General features: G+C 38.2%; 1 protein-coding gene and 1 non-coding gene across 2 annotated transcripts in view; both read left to right on the forward strand.

Moving 5' to 3' along the window:
* The window catches only part of RNF149 (ring finger protein 149), a 22,944-nt gene extending 827 nt beyond the window's left edge, over positions 1 to 22,117 (forward strand). Inside the window, exons 2-10 of the mRNA XM_014306631.2 lie at positions 2 to 169; positions 7,535 to 7,785; positions 10,625 to 10,693; positions 13,520 to 13,602; positions 14,068 to 14,164; positions 14,675 to 14,704; positions 16,817 to 17,012; positions 17,366 to 19,403; positions 21,526 to 22,117. Of these exons, the coding sequence (XP_014162106.2) occupies positions 2 to 169; positions 7,535 to 7,785; positions 10,625 to 10,693; positions 13,520 to 13,602; positions 14,068 to 14,164; positions 14,675 to 14,704; positions 16,817 to 17,012; positions 17,366 to 17,424 (953 nt within the window). The 3' untranslated portion in view covers positions 17,425 to 19,403; positions 21,526 to 22,117. The remainder of the gene's footprint in view (position 1; positions 170 to 7,534; positions 7,786 to 10,624; positions 10,694 to 13,519; positions 13,603 to 14,067; positions 14,165 to 14,674; positions 14,705 to 16,816; positions 17,013 to 17,365; positions 19,404 to 21,525) is intronic.
* On the forward strand, positions 19,714 to 19,825 carry LOC115947790. Its single transcript, XR_004081652.1, has one exon. It is a non-coding gene; the product is annotated as a small nucleolar RNA SNORD89 (small nucleolar RNA).
* Positions 22,118 to 23,129: the final 1,012 nt, after the last annotated feature.

Here is a 23,129-nt window from a genome sequence, read left to right on the forward strand (position 1 = left end):
GGCCGCGGGACCCCCGAGGGCGCCCCGCCGACCTGGATCGCCCTGGTGGCCCGCGGCGGCTGCACTTTCAAGGACAAGGTCACCAACGCGGCGCGGAAGCGGGCAGCCGCTGTGGTCATCTACAACGAGGCCCGATTCGGCAACAGCACCGTCTCCATGTCCCACCTGGGTGAGCTCCCCGCGCTCGCCGAGGGGTCGGGGGGATCGCTTTGTCTAACGCCGGCCCGCATTGGTGATGCGGCTCTGCGCGGTGAGGAATGGGGTTGTAAGGAGGCAGAAATCCCTATAAAAATGGTACAGAAAACCGGGATTTTGTTTTCTCTCCCTGTAAGGCATGCTAGGGAAAAAGCTGGGACCGTTTTCTGTCTCCCAAGTTACGGGCCGGGCGTCAGGGAGGAAATGCGGCACAGCCCCCGGGACCGGCAGTCGTGTGGCAGACTGGGGTGGGAGGCTTGGATTTCCTTTAGCGATACCTTTTTACCTGGTACCCTCTGGCAGAATGGCTCCAGCGGTCACAGGCCGCTTTCTGCAGGCCGTGTTGAAACGCAGCAGATATCCCGAAGATGCCTTCAGGTGCTTTTGAAGGTACAGCTGTAGCTATTTGAAGATAGCTTTAGAACAGGCTTTGTTGTATTAGCTTCATCGTCGTCTCCTGCGCAGGTCTGTTGCGAGTGAGAGGTGTAAGCATCAGGTAATCCTTTAAACGTTCGCAAATGTATTGGGGAAACTGAATCCTGGAGAAGGATGTTGGCTTGTCTCAGCGTACCACTGCTGCTGTGTAGCCTGCAGAAAGGTTCTATGATTTTTGCCGAGATAGTAATCCAGATGTTCTGTCACCGCAGTCCCCGCTTGGGCTATGACACAAAAGACTTGCTGAATTTTTACGGTTATGACAATATTAAATGCTTAAATCAAAGAGATGAAAAAAGCCTCAAAACTTGGCAGTAAAATCTGTTTACTTTTGTAGATTTTTGAGAAACTGGAAGGTCTTTAGAGGAGGATGTGAAGACAAGGCAAACTAAGTAAAAAATTCTGTAAATGTGTGCTTCATATGGTTTTGCTACACTGAGTTTATGAGTGCCCGGGCTCTCATTGCTAGTTCTAAGGACGGGATGGACCAGTGACTTGGATGAAGTAAACCCATAATGTGTTTCTAAGGGAAAAAAACTTATTTTCTTAGTGTAGTCAGCTGAAAATCTCAGTTAGGGAGCTCTTGCTCTGTTGCACGTGTGATTTATTTATTGGAAAACACGTCTCTCCTCTTGGAATACCCAGTGGCACCAACTGGGAGGTTGGAATCATGATTGTTGTTCTTAGCCTGCTGCTTGCTTGAGATCAGCCTGGCCCATTTCGTATTCTTAGTTCACTGTGAAAGTGGAGGTGAGATGCTAGATAAAATGAACCTTTGGTTTTGATCCTAGGTGGTGATTAAGATACTTTGTTGTGTGATACTGCTTTCATCTCAAGTTTCTTTTTTTGTTTTCACCCTATATTGGCCAATCAGTACAATTTTTTCCCCTCATTCTTCTCCATTCCCCATGTAACATCTCGTAAGTATTATTTGCTGTTTTGTTGAATTTTTTTCTGCTTCTCCCATTTTGCTTATTTTATAATTTTTTTAAAAAATTTTTTGTGCTTTCATCTTTGTGCTACAGAAGACCTTCTTGGGCTTAATACTCAGTTTTGGACTTCACTAGTACAGTTACATCTGCCAGTGGTGTAAAGAGAAGTGCTCTCTGACTGCTTGTTGGGTTTTTTTTCCTTGAACTGGCAGAATGTTGCTGATGAAAGTTCCACCTATGTCGAGAGTGTGATTTAGTATAGTGCATATATACAATAATAGATTTGTATTTATACTGACTTCATAAAAGCTGGTTTGACCTTACAATTGTTTGAATGGGATTACAATATATTGCAATATAATTATGAACTGTGATGTAGTCATAAAAGCTTGTTTCATGGTTGACACTTTCAGACATGCAAATATTTAAACACTTTCAGTGCACTTTGGGAATAAAGGGAAGAGATCCTGTTAGTCTTTTAAATCTTAGGTTATTTGAAGGGAAATGATGGAAAGGTCTGTGGAAGACTGGTGGGGAAGAATGTGCAAGGTAAAGCTATAGTTAACAGGATCTACATTTTCATTTCTGTGAAGGGATTTGTGAACTGGCGCATAAGGAAGCAAGCTTTCCTTCTGGGAGGAGTGCTGAGGATAAATACTCTGGGAAATCTGCAGTGCAGTTACTAAGGAGTGGAGTTACATGCATAAGTAAAATCCGCTTAATGCGTTTGCAATTAGTGGCACTGAAAATGATGTGAGATGGAACAGTGGATATGGCTGGTAGAGATGCAGCCCAAATTATGTGAAGGTGATAGACAGCTTTTGTGATCTCAGTGCCGTCTTTTTACTCCCCTCCTGGAAGACCTAGCCTCTGAATTTTCTGGGACGTATGTGATACATGTGTGCTATTTTTTGGTTGTCTTTTGGTGTTTTTAGGTATGTTTCACCCTGAGTAAAAAGAAAGGTTTTTGATTAGGTGGAGAAATTATTTCTTATAGCTAGCGTCAAAGTGTTTAAAAAAGGACAAATGTTCCAAATAATCTGTATTTTTCACCTTGTAATCTTCATGAGTGCAGTGAGTAGGGATTATAACTAAAGTTTTGGAATAAAAGAGTTGAGAATTTCAATGTGTAGCCTTGATATCCTGCCCCTTCTTCCAAAAGAAGGTTCTGCAAATGTGACTCTACTGATGTGTCTCATTTCAGGCCTTTGCTCTCTGTCCAAATTACATTGTTCAAAATGCTGGATGACTCCTCTCCTCGAGGAAAGTAATAGTGACACAATTTCATGTGTGGCTGAGAAGATTTTTCCATTGAAAACCTCTCATTTTACCCAAATTACTTGGGCAGTTGTATTTCATTTACTGAATCTGAACTACATAAATTCAGACTTCAGTTTTACAGACTTGGAAGGCAGTCCTAACTCTGTTCATTTTTGATGATGATGGTGAACTTAATGCAATACAGAAGCTTCAAATTGCTTTCCAAAGCCAAAATAAATATTGTACCTAAATATTAGCTGGGAGTGGTTTGGAGAGGAATCTGGAGAGGCAAAGTGCAGAGTGTTGTAGAGACCAGACTAAGGAGAGTCAGAGGCTCAGTTCTAGTTCAGAAGTTAGGGGGAGCAGAGGTATATTGCAAGGGAAAGAAAAAAGAGTCTCCTGGTTCTGTAGATTTCCTGTTATACTTTGTGCTGGGCACCCAACCATCTATGTGTCCTCCCCAAGCTAGGATTTGGTGATCCTGACCAGAACATAAGTTACCTTATTGTGGACTATGGAATGAAATGCGGTTTTGCTTGACACACAGGGATGGGAGGCAGTGGCTGTAATAGTTTGAGGTAGGTCTGGATTAGGGCTTTAATTCATGGTTTGTGGATTTAAGGGAAGCTTGGGACTTAATTTGAGTGTATGACTGGCTACATAATGGAAATGGTCTTTGATTTGCCAACCTACATCCAACTAGTTCTTTCCTTCATTGTCATGTTTTTTTTAATGCACATGTATTGGACAAAACAGATGTAAATTACTTTGTGCTCACAATTCTATAAGTTCTTGGCATTTCCAAAGCAGCAGAGTTGGAGTTATTTTGGCATGTAGTTCAACTCTTTGTTACACTGCTTGCAGGACTACTCAGGATTCTCCAATGGTGCATAATTTCTGTATTACTGCTGTTTTCTACAGGAAGTTTCTGGTACTGTAACTGCTGAAAGGACAGTGGCTAGCTTTAGTTATACATGACTGTATGATGTTGAGCTGGTAATGCTGTTCAGAAGAAGCAGTAACTGCTTATATCTGTCTTATAGATAAAAGTGCATATGTATTGGAACTCAGGTGGAAAGAGTATGTGTACCAGAGGTTATATATCCTCCTTGAGGCAGGTGAAAATACAGCATGCACCAGACATTAGGTGAGTTTGAGGTAGATGGTTAAGACAAAGCTTGTTATGAGATTGTTAGTGTACTGTTAGCATTTGTTTAGAACAGGAGCTGGAAAGAATATTTGCTGTTAGTTGTGGCAGTATTAGTGAGGTGCCTATGCTTAAATGAACCAATGGACTGACCTTAAACATTTTTACTAAGATGGTGGAACCCTGGGAGCTTTCTGACATTGCTCAGGAGGACAAAAAGAAGGGTGTGTCTGTGATCAGTTTCCGGATGACAGAAAAATATCTTCTTAATCTCTAAGCATGAATGGGAATAAATGTAGTTTGGTGTGCCTGCAATCAAGAACTCTACCTGTCCTACTTCTTCCTCATTTGTAGAGTGCTGGTTTCCTTTTGCAAGAAAATACTGGGTGTCATAGCAGTAAAACTGTCTGCACTGGCAGGAAACATACCTTCATCTTCAGAGTGCCAAATTTGCCCTTTTTTGCAAGTATCCTAAGGATCTGCCAGCCCTGATAATGTTAAAAAGCACCCACCAAATTTTAAGTGGACCCAATTTCACTGAAGCATCAATCAAACCTAGAAAAAAAATTGTTTACTCTAGCAGAGTAAAAATGTGATTGTTTATTGTAAAACTAGAAGGTTATAGAAAGGCAAAGCCAATACAACATGCTTTCAGTAGATGCATGTATATTACACTTGAAGTTTTTTTTAATAAATGTGATTTGAGGTGTCTGAGTTGTGTGGCAGTTGAAGAAGTTGATGGAATGACTCACCATCATTTCAGTCTTTGAATAATGAGTTTCAGAACAGCAGGCTAAAATTAGCAAGGAATGAGTTAAAACCCTTAGTGTTACAGGCTGCTCAGGGCAACTGCTTCTCTGGGACTGCTCTTGTTCCTTTTGTAATCTTGGATTGCAGTTATTCTTCTCTTCTTCCCCTTCTGTCTCATGACCTTCAAGGCTTCTGTATTTAGTTGCATGTATTTTTTTATGGCAGGTTCATCACCAAATCTTTAGAACTGTTAAAATGCTTTAAATGGGTATTTATTTAAAAATGTAAATTCTGAAAGTGGAAGGTGTCACACTGTCTAGCAGCCATTGTGCAAAAGTAGCCTGTCTTTCATTTAAAGGAAATAACTGTCTGATAGTTGGGTATTCTGGTGACAAAGCAGAAAAGGACAATACTTATTGTTGTGGGAATTTTTAAACACTTCATCATTAGAAATAGTGCAGAGAATCAGATAGCAGGATTAAACTGATTTAAGATTTCAGGATTGAAGTGGAAATTTACTGATTAAAAATCCAGGCTGCCTCTAATCTTGAAACTTCCTTTTCTTCCTTAAGCTTGGATGAAACCACATAAATCTTTCCAACACATTTGTACCGTTCCCTGGCCATCCTTAGGCACCCCCTCCTGTTACTTGTAACTCTTAAAATGGTGAAAGACACAGGACCTAATTTCTTGATTTAGGTATGGGGATAGCAGTTCTTAGCAATGTAACATAAATTCCCACTTTCATATGTTTTTTTCTTGCTAACTCCTTGTGGAGTTGTGCAGGGTCAGAGAGCAGAGAGTGTTTCACAGTCTTCTCTGAGTTTCATGAGGCTCTCTGGTAGTGCTTTTGTGCTGTTTCAGAGAGAAGAACAATATTAATTAACCAAGTTGTAGTATCCTTGGACTTGGGGTATCATGTGGATCAATACGTTGTTGGTGAGCAGGACTGATTAATGTAGCCTGGGTGCTTGTTGTCTGTCTGTCTGCAGCCTCACTGCTTTGTGTCTCCGAGCGCACCCAGCAAGCAAGGCAACATAGATGGGGTGGGTGTTGCCGGTGAGCAGACTGGGGTGCCTGAGGAGAGGCACAAGTTGATGTTACTGTAACCCTATTAGGAAAATCCACTTTTTTGCTGGGTCTGGATCTGGCAGACACAGGTGTAATGGTTCTTAGAGTAGGTGACCAGAGGTGGGATGATAGTGTTAAGGTGAAGTTGAGAAGGGAGGTTTGTTCAGCTAATGCCTGGAACCTTTAGTTTTCATCCACACCAAACTATTTATGCCTTATGGAGGGAAGAGTTCTACATACACAAGTGAAACTTCTGCAAACTTGATAGCAGAGCGGCCAGATTGAAAAGCTGTCACAGCCTGACAGCTTTTTTTTCCTTCCTCAAATAAAGGAATTTGGTTTAAATAGTTCAGGCAAATAACTCTTTGTCTTAGTAGGCAGAGGTGGCTGAGGCCAGAATGCAGCTTTGAATTTTGAAAATCCCCATTTGATGTGATGCTATAAATAAGGAAGCCATTTCTTCTGGCATAGCTTCTCTGTAAGGAATCTTACACAGCCAGAAGAGAAAAAGGCTTTAACCCTTCAGGGGGAGGTCTTGTTGCAGGTTGGTAGTGTTTTGTGAATCTAGAAAAGGTAGCTGTAACATTACAGCTTTAGATTTTCAGCTAGGAAAACCCCTCTCTTTTTCTTCCTTTCTCTCTGAATCAAGACTAGTTTCACTTTTTCTCAGAGGTAGGAGAGCAAAGTAAACTATGAAGCTGTGATTTACCAAGGTGGCAGCAGTGTTGGTACACACAAAGTAAGAACTATTCAAATAGAAATAGAATAGAACAGTGAAAATGTGACATTTTTAATAGGTGTATTTATCTGTAATTTGTTTTGTAATACTTGGAGTTATATGTAATTCAACTCTTTGTTACACTGCTTGCAGTGTAACCCAGTATTTCTGAGAATACTTGGTATTCTTCCAGAAAAAAAAATGGAGTAAAACACCAGTCACAGAGGCCTTTGGATTTTGCTAGTTGGTCTTGTAATTATCTTATTCGTTTTGGTGGTAGTATGTTGCGTAAAGGTTTTGGGGTTTTTTTTGAAATTTGATTTCTTTCATATGAATTGAGAGCTCTAGACTTCTAATACATTAGAAAAATCCTTTTGTTCACTGCTCCCAAAAGAGTCACAAAGTATTTCTTGACAAGTCCTTGTCATGAAGTCTCATTACATTTTGAATATTTAGTATTAAAGAATCTGTAAGTATTTCAATGTTTAAAATAATTTCTTATTCAATTTATTATTAAATATATGAATACTTTTATCTTTTGTTTATATATCCAGTGTAATTTGGCTATAGATTCAGATTCAAACTAAATTGAAGTGTCTCTCTGTGATGTTCACATACTGTCTCCATCTGCAGCTAAAATTCCCACGCTGACAAATGAAAGACCAGCTGTTCCTGAGCTGCAAACTAGAACTTAAACTGCTTTGAGATGGGTTTTGTGTTACTTGTCTGGTTTTTTGCATGGTTCCACAACTTACCTCACTGTGGAATGATGACTGTAGGTCTTGGACAAGTAAAGATGCATCTGTTGAACTTTATCTTGTGTTTGAGAGTTTTTGAAAGTAAATAAAGGATTCTTTACCAGTAAACTTTCTATCAATTCTGCTATGCCTGAAAAAAAGCACTGGAGGATTTCCTATAACTTTTCTTGCTGATCTTAACTAAAGAGGCCAAATTACCCTCAAGCAAGAACGCCTACATTTTTACTGTGATTACTGACTTTTTTTCTTTTTTTATTCCCTCCAACAGGAACAGGAAATACTGTGGTGATAATGGTTGGCTATCCAAAAGGAATAGAGATATTGGAGCCAGTACGAAGAGGGATTCCAGTAACAATGAGTATTGTTGTTGGCACACGGCACGTGCAGGAATACATTAGTGGTCAATCAGTTGTGTTTGTAGCCATCGCGTTCATCACCATGATGATTATATCCCTTGCTTGGCTCATCTTTTACTATATACAGCGTTTCCTCTATACGGGATCACAGTTTGGAAACCAGGTAAATGGAGCTAATGACACTTAAGAGTATTTACCCTCTTCTTGTGTCAAATCACTTGCCTAACTTTGATTGTTTATTGGGGTGTTCTTGAAGATCTGTGCCTTCTTCCTATTTTGCTGACTGTGAATGCTGCTCAGCAACAGTCAATGAGCCTAATAAGCACTATGCTAATTGGCATCACGAGTTTGACTAGTTATAATTATTAGATGCTCATATGAAGTAATGAGAAATACATTTAGCCACTTGTCAACAGCAGCTTCTTATGTGATCTGTCACCTAACTGAACTTCCTTCCTTTTGACATGAAAAGTTATTTTCATTCTTCAGTAATTTTCATTTTGAAAGTACTATGTTCACTAACCAGACTTTTTTAATGGAAAGAGACCATGGTAAGTTTTTAAAATTTTCTTATAAAGCCCACAAGTTCTTCAGGATAGAATTTTTAGTTCTCAAGCTTTATGAAAACTACTTTTGGTACTTGTAATTTTACAACTCCAGTGTAGGGTTACTGAATTACAGCACCCTAGAAGGTGCATATGTGATTGGGCTACTCAAGGTACTGAGAACAGTAAGAGTACTGAGGAGGTTTGGAAGGAGTAATTTTGCTCCTTATTTGCCCTTCTCACATTTCTGTACTTACAAGAAAAAAAAATCCAGCTTTACTTTTTTTCCCCTGAGGAAAGTACTTAATCATAGAACTGTTTAGGCTGGAAGAGACCTTTGGACTCCTGCAATCAAGAGAGCAATTTATATGGAGTTGTTTAGGATGCAAATCCATCTGAATTTTGAAAATACCTTAGGAATGGCACTTAACTCTGCTTTTCAGCTACTGCAGATAGGTTTCTTCCATGATCAGCAGCAGCTCTACCGTTTGCAGGTTTTGGTTTTTTTTTTTATCCTCAGTTCAAGAAAAAAAATTCCTTCAACTAGTACTTAGCATGTGGACTTCTGCCTTTTCCTTGATGATGTAGATTCTAGCTTTGGAGGAGGAAGGAAGGGATTTTTGTTCACTTTCAGAAGTCTGAACTCTGTTTAGGACTTAGACGACTCTTCTAGGAAAATACTTAATTTCTCTTTTCAATAACTGAGGATAACACACAGGACTTCTGTATTGGTTAACCTTGTAGTCTCCCTGAAATTTTGGTTTCCTAGAGTCTTTTTACTAAGTTTTAAATCTTAGCATTAACTTTCTGAGAATACTTTTGGGAAAAGAAAATTTTTGAGAAGTATTTATAGAAAAGGGATGTATTTCTGTGTTGTAAGAGTTGTTTGGTGAAGAAAGTTGCTTCTTCCTGTTGCCTTTTAAATAGTTCACACAGAGAAAACTTCACGTGCTTTATGAAGCATCATATTGTGTACTTTAGTTTTAAGGATGTGAATGTGATGTTTCTAAGAAACTTGTGCCGCAGACTCTTAATAGAATTTTGCTATTGTCATCCAAATGCCAGTAGATTTTGCCAGTGCTTGTCATCTGAATGCCTCTTAAATAAATGAAACTGTCTAGCATTAGAAGGTTATGCCCTTTTCTCAATTCTTTCTCTTCTAAAATAGCCATTGAAAATAAAAATGATGCAAAGTTGGAAAATGTTTTGACGATATTAGTCGAGATGTATTATTAAGAGTCTTAAAGGAATTTTGCAAACAAAAAGCTGCTTTCTAACCCAGATCTTGTTTTGCTTGGCTTATGGACTCAATTAAAACTAAAACTTTTGAGTTAAATATGTTATGCTTTAAAGCAAGCTGCAGTGTACCTGCTAACTGAAGATGAAGATGGGTATCTTAAGATTTATTCTCATATCAGTTTAGCAGTAAAATTATAGAAGATCTCCTCGCTCCTGAAAACAGGACTGCGCAGAATACCCTGAGAAGGTGGAATAGGCTTCTGCTGCTGGTTTTGTCCATTTTTGTCTCCCATCTGGGGGACCTTTCAGACCACTTATCTTTAACACCATAAAAATTTAAAAATCAAAAAACAATTTTCAGAACTATACATTTGTAAAATTATATATGTCATCGTGATTATTACAGAGAAAAGCTGCCATTGTGGGTTTGGGGTTTTTATTCCTTTATGATATTTCTTTACTGAGGGTTGCTGCTAGACAGGTCATCTGTCAACTGGGAGTGTTCAGTTTCTCAGTTTCTTGCAGTAGCTAGCACTTTGTCTTGGACTACAGTACTGCTTTCTTTTCTCGCTTCCCCTCTAAGCATAATTATACTGCACAGAAGTCCAGTATGGTGCATCACGTCTGTAAAGCCTTTCTTGTCATCTCCTTTGCATAATGTGTCCTTTCAGTGCAAAGCTTTGTCCAGTGCAGGAGACAGTGTTTAACTGAGGGGAAGTATTAATAGCTACAAGCAGCCTTTTGACCTGGTGGTCAGCTGTAGGCTGCCTGGCAGGATTCCACCTTCTCCCAGGCTGCTGCAAAACGTACGGTGTGCTTGCTCGTGGGCTTGCCTAACTGGAAGGTCTGGTTATATGGCTGTTGTTACAGCTCTGCTTGCCTCTAAAGCCTACACGGTTTCAGCTTTCCTGTGTGGGAAGGGCCTCAATGCCGGCAGGGCAATCGGGATGCGGGACTGCGCGCCTGCCGGTGCGCTTGGCTAACCCCGCACGGCTGGGGCTGCTCCTGCGAGCATGGTGCTTACAGAGCCTCGGGGTGCAGCTTACTGAACGTCTGATGGCTGGAAAAATTTCATAAACTAATTCATTGCCCAGAGATCCATTAAATTTTTTAGATGCATTTAGAAGACTCGGTAATCCACCTGGAAAGTATTTATAAGCTTGGAAATGTAATTCCTGAAACTGCTGTCTATACTAACACTTAAAATGTTATTTCAAGGGACATAGAAAAGAAACCAAGAGAGCCATCAGCCAGCTTCAGCTGCATACGGTGAAACGTGGAGAAAAGGTAATTCAGTGTCTCTGGTTATTGCTGTAAGTTTTAAAAATGGTTGTAATGTTTTCAAAGAATTTAAACTAAAATTACCACAACATAATTGCAGTGTGACATACCATTCTAGGCTAATGTCAGGGCCTATGCTTAAAAGGCAGAATTTAAAATTAAGGAGTCAAATTTGAACTACTCAGAAAATTAAGGCTACTTTGTTGCAAATAATATCTGGTTATACAGAATGTATGGGGGACTGGTGCTGTAGAGATGAGGAAACATTGTTATCTTTTCAGCACTTGAAAACATCAACGAGTGGATTGCAAAATACTTCCGCACAGTTCTTGCAGCTGATGTAATGTTCTGTTTTCTTAAAAGAACATTCATCACCTTATTGATCAGAAGGCCTTAAAAATATAAAAAGCTTTTAAAAATAAAACACTTGTTTCGTCTTTTGACATATAATATATTAAGGAGCTGTGTAGGCTTAACCTGAAGCATAAATTTTTTAGAATATATTTCTATGTTATGAAATATAGCTAATCTAAAAATCAAAGCAGCTTTCAGGAAGTTGGCTTTGACAGCATACGGCCTAAACTCAGCTGTATTAGAATAACTGAAGTAGAAAAGCCAACATTTTGAAAGAAAATATTTTAGTTGGAGTTTCAGGAGTGCTGATCCTAGATGCAAAATTAGCTTCTGACTAGATTTCTACTGCTACATAGGAATTTTTTTCCCCTCAACCCTTGTCTTACTTGATGAGTTTTTATTTAAGGACTGATTTACTTGGAGATAAAAAACAAGGATTAGGTTATTTTTAAGTCTATGAATAAAATCAAAGTGAGAAAGGACATTGATATGTAAAAACTTTAAAAGCAGTAGTCTAAGCAGAAGCTGTTTCTGTTCAGGTCATATGCTACAGAGGATATGTCCTTCATTTAGTAAATCAGTTTTGAAACTTAAAAAATCCTAAAAGTGTCTTTGAACTTCATTGCCTTTTCCTTCAACGCTTTCAACCTGCTTAAATAGTGTTTTACAAATATTTCTTACTTTTAATTAGATTATTTTTTGATGGAGTTTAGCATATAATTCAAGCTGTGAACAGAGGGATATTCATACAATGGTGACATTAGAGATCAAGAAAGATGGAATTGAACCCAAGCTTGTGTAAAGCACTATCAAAGCATAACGTCAGCATAGGAAGAAAGGGATGTAGAAGGGTCATGATGAAACCTGTGTTAAAAACCACACAAAAGATGTTAACAGCTTTTAAAATTGATGTTCAATAAGATCCTCCAAATAAGATTTGTATTGTGCGATTTTTGCAGTATACCGGGAGTTCCTTCCAATAAATAGGCACTTGACTAAAGTAAATAAAATGGGGAAATTTGCTGTTATACAATATGCTGATTATTCCTATGAGTGCCATGTTCATTAAGAAGAGTAGAATGAGATAAGGTTAGAATCTCTCTGTTGAAATAGAGCTTTTGTGTGTGGTAGATCTCATTAATGTGATTTGAATCAACCTGCTATCAGCAAATTTATGTAACTTACTGATGCAGAGGTATTTTCATGAACTAATATAAATTTTCTGGACATTTGTCCTGTCTTGCTCTGTCAATGTACATTTTTTCTTTGAATATTTCATTTTAGCCTTGTAAAAAGAGTCTGTTTCTTTTGTTGTGATGCAGTACAGTCTTTTGTTATCCCCACTTGAGGTTGAGATATTTAACTAAAAATAGGTCATATATTAAAAGTGTATTTACTATCACGTAGATTTTTCCTGAGAAGCTTATGGGATTATTGTAAAATGGACACTCATTTGAGTATGTGCTACATATGGTGTGCTTGGATTTTGCCTCTTGTACAGAATAAAAAATAACTTGTTAGAGAATAAGCACTTCTCTTAGCTTTGCTTACATAAAAAAACAGTCTTAATGTGATTTACTTGGGAATTTAAGGCATTAATTGTGTAAATTGATAGCATGCAAAGGAGGGAAATATTGGCCTTGAACCTGAAAGTTTCCTTGCAGAACTAATTAGTTTAAATGTTTGTGTTGAAACTGAAGTGCTTTGATAAGTTGTAAATCAAAAATACTAATTTTTTGGGGGATGAAAGCAGAGGAGTTTCCCCACTGTCTCTAATACTTAGAATTTATGCAGCCCAATTAAAATTAGACTATTTTTCTTGTATTTGGAGCTATCCATCATATTTACACTGCAACTCTAAGTATGGCTTCAAGAAGACAGTAAGACCTGTTAGAAATGATATTGAACCCTTAGATAAAAGTGGAAGTGGGGAAATTATGTTCTGTCTAGTGTGAACTTGGAGGAAGGTTTTAAACGCAAATTGCATACTTGTGTTCTCTTCTGGCTATGAAGGAATATCTGCTAGGATGTGGTAGAAGAAAGAAGAAGGTGAAGAAGAGGTTTGTGGGATTCAACCCCCAAAATCTCTTTCTGCTCTTGGAAATCTTTGGGACTGCTAATTCAGAATTAGATTGCGCACTTTGATTTGTGTTGATCTCTTAAAGTGTTTTCATCTTATAGCTACCTTCAACTGAAACATTCCTGTGCTACCATGAACAAAGCCAATGTGTAAGACTTATTGAATTACTTAGGATGCCATGTATAGTTATTTAAATTAGAAAATCTGGGTTTGGCTGCTTTTAGTATTTGATAACTTGATCAAATCACCTCTTGATAGGATCTCAAATTAAATGAGGTAGATTTTTTTATTTGCTATACCATTTGATATATTTTGCATTCTTTGAAGCTAGCTATTACACAAAGCTTTTTCTGTAATGACTGTGAATGTTATACACTTAAATATGTTGTCATATTTAGGGTTTAGATGTTGATGTGGAAAACTGTGCTGTGTGCATTGAGAACTACAAACTGAAGGACACTGTCCGAATTCTGCCATGCAAGTAAGTTGTCATAGTTACTCTTTACTCTTTAGCATGTTTTTCTGAAGAAATGGGATGAATTTCCTATAAATTCTTCTGAACCTCTGGTAGCAGAGCTGAAGCTGCAATTTGTATGGCCTGTTAAATGTTGAAGGGCACTGTGAGACCATGTAGCACTTCATATGTATGTGGGGGCAAGGGAGCAATTGGGAGAACTGTAGGGGTGAAGTAGAGCTTGCTTAAATTAGAACTGTACACTGTTGAACTGATAACTGCATGGTCTTTGTGGTTATTAGCATCTCCTCTTCAGAAAGCTGGCATGAACCAAAAGTTTCCAGAACCATGTCTGTACTAGTAAATTTAGCAGCAGCTAATTGTCAAGATTATAAAGGAAAGGTTTATTTTTAATGTGTTAACTTGCACACTGTTTGAAGGAGGGGTGTATGGCTTTCATGATAAGTTCTAAAGAGCATTTCTTTTCTTTAGGCACATCTTCCATAGAACATGCATTGATCCTTGGCTTTTGGACCACCGAACTTGTCCAATGTGTAAACTAGATGTTATCAAAGCTCTGGGATACTGGGTATGTTGCACACTACTTTAATCTTCAAAGTAGAAGTACAGTCTAGGAAGCAAGACTTCATGTAACTGTTCAGAATGAGAACAGCTGTTATTTGATAAGACTTGAGAAGCTGGGCAAAGATGCAAAGAGTAATTGAATGAGAACCAGAAAATAAGGGAATTTTATGGGCAAGAACTTAAATTTATTGAGCAGCTTATGAATCTTCTTTGATAACCTGTTTTTTCTATCTCCAGCTGATGATGTTAGGGAATTTGAAGCAGAGGTGAGACTGTTTGCTCAGGCTGCAAAAATATAACTGAATTAAATAAATCTAGAACATATATTTGATGTTGTTGAGAACGTGATTCAGAGGAAGAAATTATAGTTTTTCTACATAGAATGTTTGTGTACTTCCACATATGCCCCATGAATTATCTCTGTAAATGAGCTGGTACTTAAAACCTTCCTAAAGACTTTCACCAGAAATTGGTTAAGTAGAGAAAATGATGTGCTCTCATTTCTTTCTGACAGCACCAGAAAAGAGAGATGAAGACACATGGGGTAGGTTACTCAGTCACTGTTGATAAATAGTCTTGAGTTCCACTAAATTGCTATAGGCAAGAATGTACCTCTCTTATCTCCTACTGATCTACAGAGATGTCTAGAAAATAGAGCTGTTTTTTTGGTTTCAGGGCCTTTCCTTTCATACACTAGGTCTGTGTTTTGACTACCTTTTCTCTTACTTCATTGCAGAGACTTACGAGATCTGTGGAAGAGTGTTAGGAATTACTGTTTTGTTTTGTTAAAGGGGACAATACTCTTGCTATGTAATATGTATATACCAGATTTTGATGCTTCTGTGAGTTAAGTCAGACTTTACCTGGGAGTTATAATCTCATTGCCATGTGGAATAGGTATTGCTACTTTAAGATTGTTATGTTAGCAGCTTGGTTTCTGCCCACATTGAATTCTTGGGGTTGATGTATCTTGTGTCATATGCAGAAGGACTTATCTTTTTGAATACAGGCTGGAAACTGAAATACTGGCACCTTCAGAATAATTATATTCCCTGAATTTGTGCTGTTGCAGAGGATACTGATACTGAGCCCAATCAGGAACAGTAATAACTCCTCTGCTTTTTGGCTAAAATGATTTTTGGAAAGTAGATTGAGTGGGATTATGTTAAATAGAGAAATCCAGTTCATTTTTCTAATGAAATGAGGTAAATGGATCCTGTGTTTACATCAGTCGTTCAAGTCTTATTGAAGCTAATAATGTGGGAAACCATTCAGGAATTTTCTTTGAGCTTAGTTTTCAGCTTAATCCAGGTTGCCCAGTCTAGTCTGTGATTGCCTGAATTTTTTTACTGATGTGAAGAAAAGAAGTGCAAAGAGCAAGGCAGCTTCTCTCAGCACTGTGCTCTGAACCTACAGAAAAGAATGTGCAGCCTTATAGAGATATACTAAACCTTCTGCAGAGAGGTTCAAGGCTCAGTTCAGTTATGGACAACAAATACTTCAGATGCTTTTACGTTTTTAAAGGCTTGAAGTAGAAAAAAGGCACTAAGTCCTATGACATGGCCTGTGTAAAGAGCAGACTTCAGTGGTCTAGTTCTTCATTATGCTATTTTTTATGAGAGAAAGAACTGCATTTCAGCATGTCTGACTGATTTTGAGAGCATTACTGAATTTTGTAGTTTCAATGCTTATTTAACTGTTTAAGTTTTGGAAACCAAATCATTAATGCCCCCTCCCGTCTGCAAATGTAAAGATTGTGTTCAATTGTATCATGTCTATAGCTCATTAAAATTCAGTATGTTTTCAATTATGCTGATTTGATGCTAAAGAAATAATCAGCCCAGAATTTCTTAAATTTTAAGATGGGCCTTTGCTAGTTGTTCGAGGAAGGAAAAAATACTTGCTAGTAAGCAAAAAGAATAGCTACTTAAACTGCAATATGATTGCTTATGTATAATTAACATCAGTATATCTATGGCAATGACGGTAGTCTGTTTAATTGTAGAAACAGAACTGTATGTACAGGACTTGGATCCATTCTGAAAATTAATTCAGAGTTGTATAGCTTGTGCTATACTACAGGTGAAATAGATCCCTTTGCCTGTGATGCAGATGTTGCATTCCTGGAAATTGAGAAGCCAGTGGTTTTGGAACTGACTTAAAGTTAGGCTGGAGATAGAGGAGGACAGAATTTGGTTCTGATGTAAATGTTCGCTCAACCTAGTAGAAAAAAAAAAACGTGGCCAACTACTATAGTGCAAAAACAGATCTTGGAGACTTCTGCAAACTCAAAGAATCAGTAGGTTTCCTTGGTGGGGACTTTGTATGTTCTGAGCCTGCTCCTAGTCTTCAGCAATACTGTTGCTACAGTGTTGAAGTAATCCTTCCGAAAGGCTTACTGGGTGGACTCTTCCTGTTTCTGCTCTTGGCTTTGTGGTGGCTTTGGAGAAATGGCTTTTCTTTTGGTCGGCTTTCTTCCTTGCAGTCAGACAATAACCTTGAAAGTGGACAATATCAACACTATTCCCAGGAGTGCACATGTAATAGCTAAAAAAATGGTCTTTTCCATTGAGGTGAGGTTACCAAAGGTGACATGGAGGAATGTTGATGTTTGATGGTAGACAAAAGTGACAGTTAAATATGTTTAATTTTGAAGGGGGACCCTGAAGATGTACTTGAAGTTCCAATACCTGAATCCATAAGTGGCAGCGTTTCAGTCGGAAGTCTGAGTATTGCTTTGCAAGATGATGACAGAAACGAAGTAAGCGAATTGTCAGCTTCCTCCACTAATGAGTCTGTATTGCAGTGTACCAGCTTAAAGGAGGATGCAGGGGAAACCACAGCATTGCTTGGTAAGTCATTCAGCGTTTCACTGCACAAATCTTAGCACTAGACATTGCACTAGAAGCCCTTCTCTAGTTGGTGTGAGCAGTTAGTACTGCAGTGCAGAGTGGACTGAGTGGTGTCACTGCTGGTCTTCAAAAAATACAAGCAGATTTTCAAGGAACTCTGTCAAGCAGCAAATAACTGGACTTGAGTGAAAGAAAGATGTAAGCAGTGTCTTAAGAGGATTACCCAGAGAATCTCAAGAACCTGAGGTATATATGAGTATGAAGTTTTTAGCCAGAGTATGGATTAATGTAACAGATAAAGCATATTAAAATGGTAAAACAACTGACAATTTTTTTTAATTCCTGATTTCTAGATGTGGATGCCAGTAATAACCGACATGGAGAACATCTATCTAATGGAAATTCCCACTGAACTGCTTCATGGAAGATATCTTGAATAGACTGTTGAAGAACTATTATTTTTTATTTAATTAGTATGGACTTTTGTCTAGTGAACAGAAAAAAATAACAATGTAAATTATTTTACCTTTCAAACTTTTCTAGCTGGTGTTCCAAAAGGGCTAATAACTAAGAATTTTGTACACAGGAGGATTTTATAAAATCTCCTCTGGATGTCTGATCCTAAAAAAAAAATGCAATAACCCTTTTTCTGTAAGCATTGTTGCAATGTCATTGTGTTCCAGAGGGCTGTAACAAAGATGAAGACTAGGCAGTGAAAATAATGTAGAATGTGTAATGGTTAAATATTTTGGATGCACTATTTACATTCAGTATGTACACACGGAGAACACTTACAAGCTACAATTATTAAAATGTTCTGAAAGTTCTGAACTGTTGTAATTGGAGATGAATATTCTCAGAAAAGACATTAACCTTGAAGTAATCAAATAACTTAATGGATATGTTGCATATCCTTTTCTTGTGATGGAAAAATTGCTGGTTGCAACATGTAACAAATGCTTATTCTGTCTTGTAATGTGTTCTACTCAGAGTGGATGCTGAGAAAAGGAAACCTTCTCCATCTTGCTAGCTTTCTATACTAAATTTGGGAGTAATAGGTTGTGCTAGGTGGTCTTCACGTGCTGAGCATGTAGACATTTAGTATATGCACACTGGTTACCTCTTTCAATCTTAAAACAGAGGTAAAGGGCTAATTATGGCTAAAATATATTTATTAGTCTATTTATAAGAATTTACATAATTTCTTCTTGCTCCTGTTCCCATCCTGACCCACTTTAGGTACAAATTGAAACCGTTTCTTAAGAAATACAAAGGTTGGGTTTGTTTTGCTTTTATTTTCCTTTGCATAGAGATGCTGGAATTCTCTTGGATATTCCACATTAGGAGTTTTGACTGGGTTTGCCATTAGCTTTTATTCCTTTCTTTTAGATTAGCAGTACTGTGCCTTATAGTAAAACACTTAAAACATCTGAAGCATCTGAGAGAAAATATAAACCCTGGCATCTCCCATTATGACCTCTTATTCAAATATTTATATACTGTAAGTGGTATAAGGAATTGCTAAACTGTTTTGTAAAGAAATATGTATATTTAAAACATTACTTAAGGGTGTTAAGTGAATTGTTTAGGATTTTAGCATTGTCATATTATAAATAATATGCTACATTCCTCAATTTTCTTTTGTAAAGCTGTTGCTACAGATTGCTTAAAACAGTGTCTTTCACTAGACATTTGTTTTAGAGTGCATTTTGTTTTTAAAATGTATATTTGGAATGTTTTTAAGAAAATATGCAATTCTTTTTCTAACTTACATTGAGCTTCAATAGAAGCAATAACTTTTTTTTTAATTTTAAAAGGAATGTTCCAGAAATGACAGAAGGGAAAATATAATCTGAACTTCTACTTTGCAGAGCAGATGTTTCACCTTAAATTTCCTTCAAAAAAATTCCTGTTAATACCTACTTAAAAAAATCTGCCTCTTCCCTGTAGGCGTATAACTTTTAGGTTTACTGGAAAACTGTCAGGTTGTAGTTCTGATGTCACCAGCAGGTGCAAGTTTTTGTGATGCCTTTATCTTACAAGAAGCACATGAGAATGGAATATGACTGACCAGCCATCTCCAAAACTGAACAAATAAATAAACAACCCACAACTAAAGCAGACAATGTGTAGGGACACCTTCGTCTCCAAAAGAAGCTTATCAACATTTCCAGAACTGCCTTTTTAACTATCTCTTCAATATTAAAAACTAAGTCTTCTCCCTCTTCTTTAACACAAAACTGAACATTGATGTAGTAAATGTTGAGAGGGTTTAAATTCTAGCTCAAGGAGGAACCAAAAGAGAAGTTATCAAGAGAAGTGTTGTCAGTCTGTGGATTGTGTCTTGCTGATACCTACAGCACAGCATTCATTCTGGAGAGGAGAATTGTGGTAAGTACTTGAGCTTTTATGTAATACCTATAAAACCAAAAGCTTTTCTTAAGAATTAAATCTGAGATCTGGCAGAAAAATGGGAGAAAAGCTAAGGAACCTGCAAACTTAAAAGCGTGCTTATAAAATCTGGTGTGTGCTGACTTAAAAAAATATCCAAGTGTGAAGACTCCTGAGGACTGTTTCACATGCTGGCACTGCACCTGTTTCATTTCAGTCATTCACAAAAATAGTTACAGTTGTTTCAGTCAAATAGGTTTGCACATAGTTGATCTTTGATATAGTTAAGTCTGGTGAGGCCAGCTGTGCTGCTGAGGAGTGATGACAAAAGGCCGAATTGCAGTGCTCCAGCAAGCAGTTTGCTCTCCTTGGAAGCACAATGACAAAAATTATCCGAAGCGAATCACTAGTCTGACCTCAGTCAAAGCGCTGACATGCATTAGTAAAAAGAGAGGTAGGATGAAAAGTACAGAGCAGGAAAAAGACAATCTAGGCAGCTTAAAACTGTAGCAAGAGAAGTTCAGAAACAAGAAGCATAGGACCTGCTGTTCCAGCTTATCTGTTGAGTCAACGGGTGTAGGCTGCTGTAGGTAAATACAGGTGCACAGACTTTGCTGATCTGGATCCCCACTAAATTGGATCAAACTGGTATTGCTAGTTTCTAACACTACCTACCAAAAGCTTGTATGAAGGTCAGAACTAATGAGTGATTTTTTCACCCTCTCACTCCTTTTTGTAGGGTGGGTGCCTCGTGACTCCCTTTACTTCCATTTGGGGAAGCTATAATTCACCTCTGCTGCTTCAGCCATGTCCTGCCTAGTGTGGGAGCTGCAGCTGTGTGTGTTGTGAGCTCCTGCTGCCTCCCTCTGCCCCTCATCACTTTTCTCTTCCTAGCTGCACGGTTTATGTAACACATGCAGGAACTTGTCTTGGACACTTCTGTCCCTTTGTTAGATTTTGCTGTAATCAGGCAGAGTGCTGCTTATTGGAGACATTCCTGTGGTATTATACAAAAAGCTAAATTGCAAAGCCCACAGGAAGTCTAAAGCCCCTCAATGGTGATGCTGAATAAATCACTTGGGAAAAATCCCTAGCAGGCCTAGGGGATGCTGGTTTTTGTGGAATAAGTTTTATTAGTGTTGTGTTAATTGGTATGGCTTTGCTACTGCTGCTGTTTCTGTTAGGGAGAAATTTAGTGATTTAATTTTTTTTTACAAAAAAAACGAACAAGCTATGGACATGTCAAAATGAATTGCTGTCTTAGAGGGGCCTCCAGTTTTTTCTTTTTGTTTGGAAATTTTAGTTTATTAATAATAGTCTACATATGACAAACTGGAAAAAACTTGGTAGTAAATAATTGTCTAAACTGTCTTTCAGACTTGATAGCAAGCAAAAATAAATCTAGACATTTCAGATCTAAAAGCATGTTCATGGTTTAATTACTTGCAGTACCAATTTAACTGGAAAGTCTGGATTTTCTTTTACTAATGACTGCTAGACTGGATTCTTCTTTGGCTCTAAGCAATGCTTGGAGGAGATTCTTGGCATGTACTAGACAAGTTTGATAGGATAGCAGTAACTCCTTTTCCCTGCCTCTTACCCCCCACATTGCATGTGAATGTAGTCCAGTAGCCTGTTGCCAGTAATTAGGGCTAGATTTTGGAGGTCTGCTGGAGGAGTTGTAGGATAACTTACCTACAGTGGAAATGCCTTTAATCCATGCTGACTTAATGAAGTGCATACCAGTATATTCCTGCCAAAGCTGGCCTGTTGGGAATTCTGGTCCTGTTTAGGTTGTAACTGGCACAGAGAAACACCATTGCAACACCTTTGTCAAGTGTGCAAAGCTGTTTTTTAATTACCTATTGATTTGGGAATGGTCATTCAGGTTTTTTGGCCATCCTGCCAGGTTCCTCTACAACCAGCCTCTTGTAGTTGGGCAGAGTCCAACAAGACTGTCCCCTTGGGTAAGTTGAAAGGATGCAGCTTTATAATAGGGCCATGGTGAATTACAGTTCCTGAAATGGAATATGTCAGCTTAATTTTTTTAACTGAATGCCTGTAAAAATTGTAACATGTCTTTGAGACTGATTTTTACTGGACATGTTCTTTTCTCTCACAGGTGATATGAAGATTTGAGAATTGGAATTGATTAAAAGTGCACAAATCAAGCTGAAGGCTTTTGGTTTTGTTCAGTATGGGTCCTGATCTCTCCTCAGATATCCTACTGTATTGCAAAACTTGATTTAAGGAAGTTTTTAAAATAGAATGCCTTTATAATTGCATGTATTTGTGTGAAGAGTGCATTGCCTGAAACTGTCCATTATACTTCATTGGACCTGAAGCTCCTTTTCACCATCTGAAACATAGTATTACTGCATTTTTAAATGAGCATATCCTTAATCCAGAAGAGCAGAGTAAGTTTCCATCATTTTGTTAGTCTGAAGCTTAACTCCAAAACTTTGAAGCCACTTACTTCTACTATAAACATATACCTGCAGAGAGCTATTTGAATTTGATAGTCAGTAAAAAACTATTCAAACAGTCTTTTATTGTAACTTTGAACTAATTTGGTTGCATTGTTTGGATTAAGCACTTGTCTTTTCCATTGTGTATGTACAGTTGTAAGAATGTCAAGTTATGCATTGTTGTTGTAACTTAATGGCTAAAAGTTCAAATTCCATAATAAATTATACAGACCTTTTAAAAAGCAATGTCTGAGAAGGTGGAGGGTTTTGTGTTCTTTGGTACACTTAGGAAGTGGATCTGAGACACATCCCACTAGCACAGCACAAAACAAGATAAACTTGGTGCTGGGTAGCAATCGGGGAGCTCCTTTCAGCATGTGGTGCTTTCCTCATGTCACCAATACCTGGCAGGGCTGGGCTGACCTTGGCTGGCTGCTTCATGAGGAGGGGGGAAATTGATGGAAGAACTTGTGGGTCAAGACAAGAAACAGTTACCAATTACCATCAGAGGCACAAGAGATGTGACTTCATGAAGATTACTTTGAAATGGCAGTAAATTAGTTTGAGAGTAGGGGAGTAGAGGACTAAAACTACCCCTGTGTAAGCTGACACTTCTCCCTTCCATGGTGGCAGGATGAGGGGGAGGGTGAGCCTGTAACAGGTGCTCTCTGCTGTTCCCTCCTCTTTTTGCCCTGCTCCATCCTGAGCTCCTTCCAAGGAGCTGCAGTTCTTTAAGAACTCCTTCAGTGTGAATCTTCTCCATCAGGTATACACCATTCCAGGATTATCACTGAGCTGCCACCAGCCTGGCTGAGGGGCTCTGCTGTGCCAACTTCTCCTAGTTGGGTCTGGAACAGGGCAGCCTTCTTCTCACAAAGGCCACCCTGCACTTCCCCAGTACCACAGGACTCTGAAATTAATGTCTCAGATATACCTATGATAAAATCATAAAATTTCTTGGTAAATCCCTCATCCTCAGATTTATCACAGAACTATAAAAATTCCATGTATCAGTACAACTCAAGCAAATACAGTGAAGATGCAGAACAGCTAGACTTTAGCTGTAATATCATAGTAGCACTATATTAGTCTATGACACTAGTCTAAAATGTGTGTATGTGTAGCAGTACCCCTCTTTAAAAACAGAATATAGTCAAATTTGGCTTCAGCTTTAGTAGCGAGAAAACATTAAGGTATGATTTTAAACCAGCTTGTGTTCTAAGTGTTGCCACTAAAAATGCCTGATAGCAAATATATT

Source organism: Geospiza fortis, unplaced genomic scaffold (assembly GCF_000277835.1).
Source record: "Geospiza fortis unplaced genomic scaffold, GeoFor_1.0 scaffold192, whole genome shotgun sequence".
Lineage (NCBI taxonomy): Eukaryota > Metazoa > Chordata > Aves > Passeriformes > Thraupidae > Geospiza > Geospiza fortis.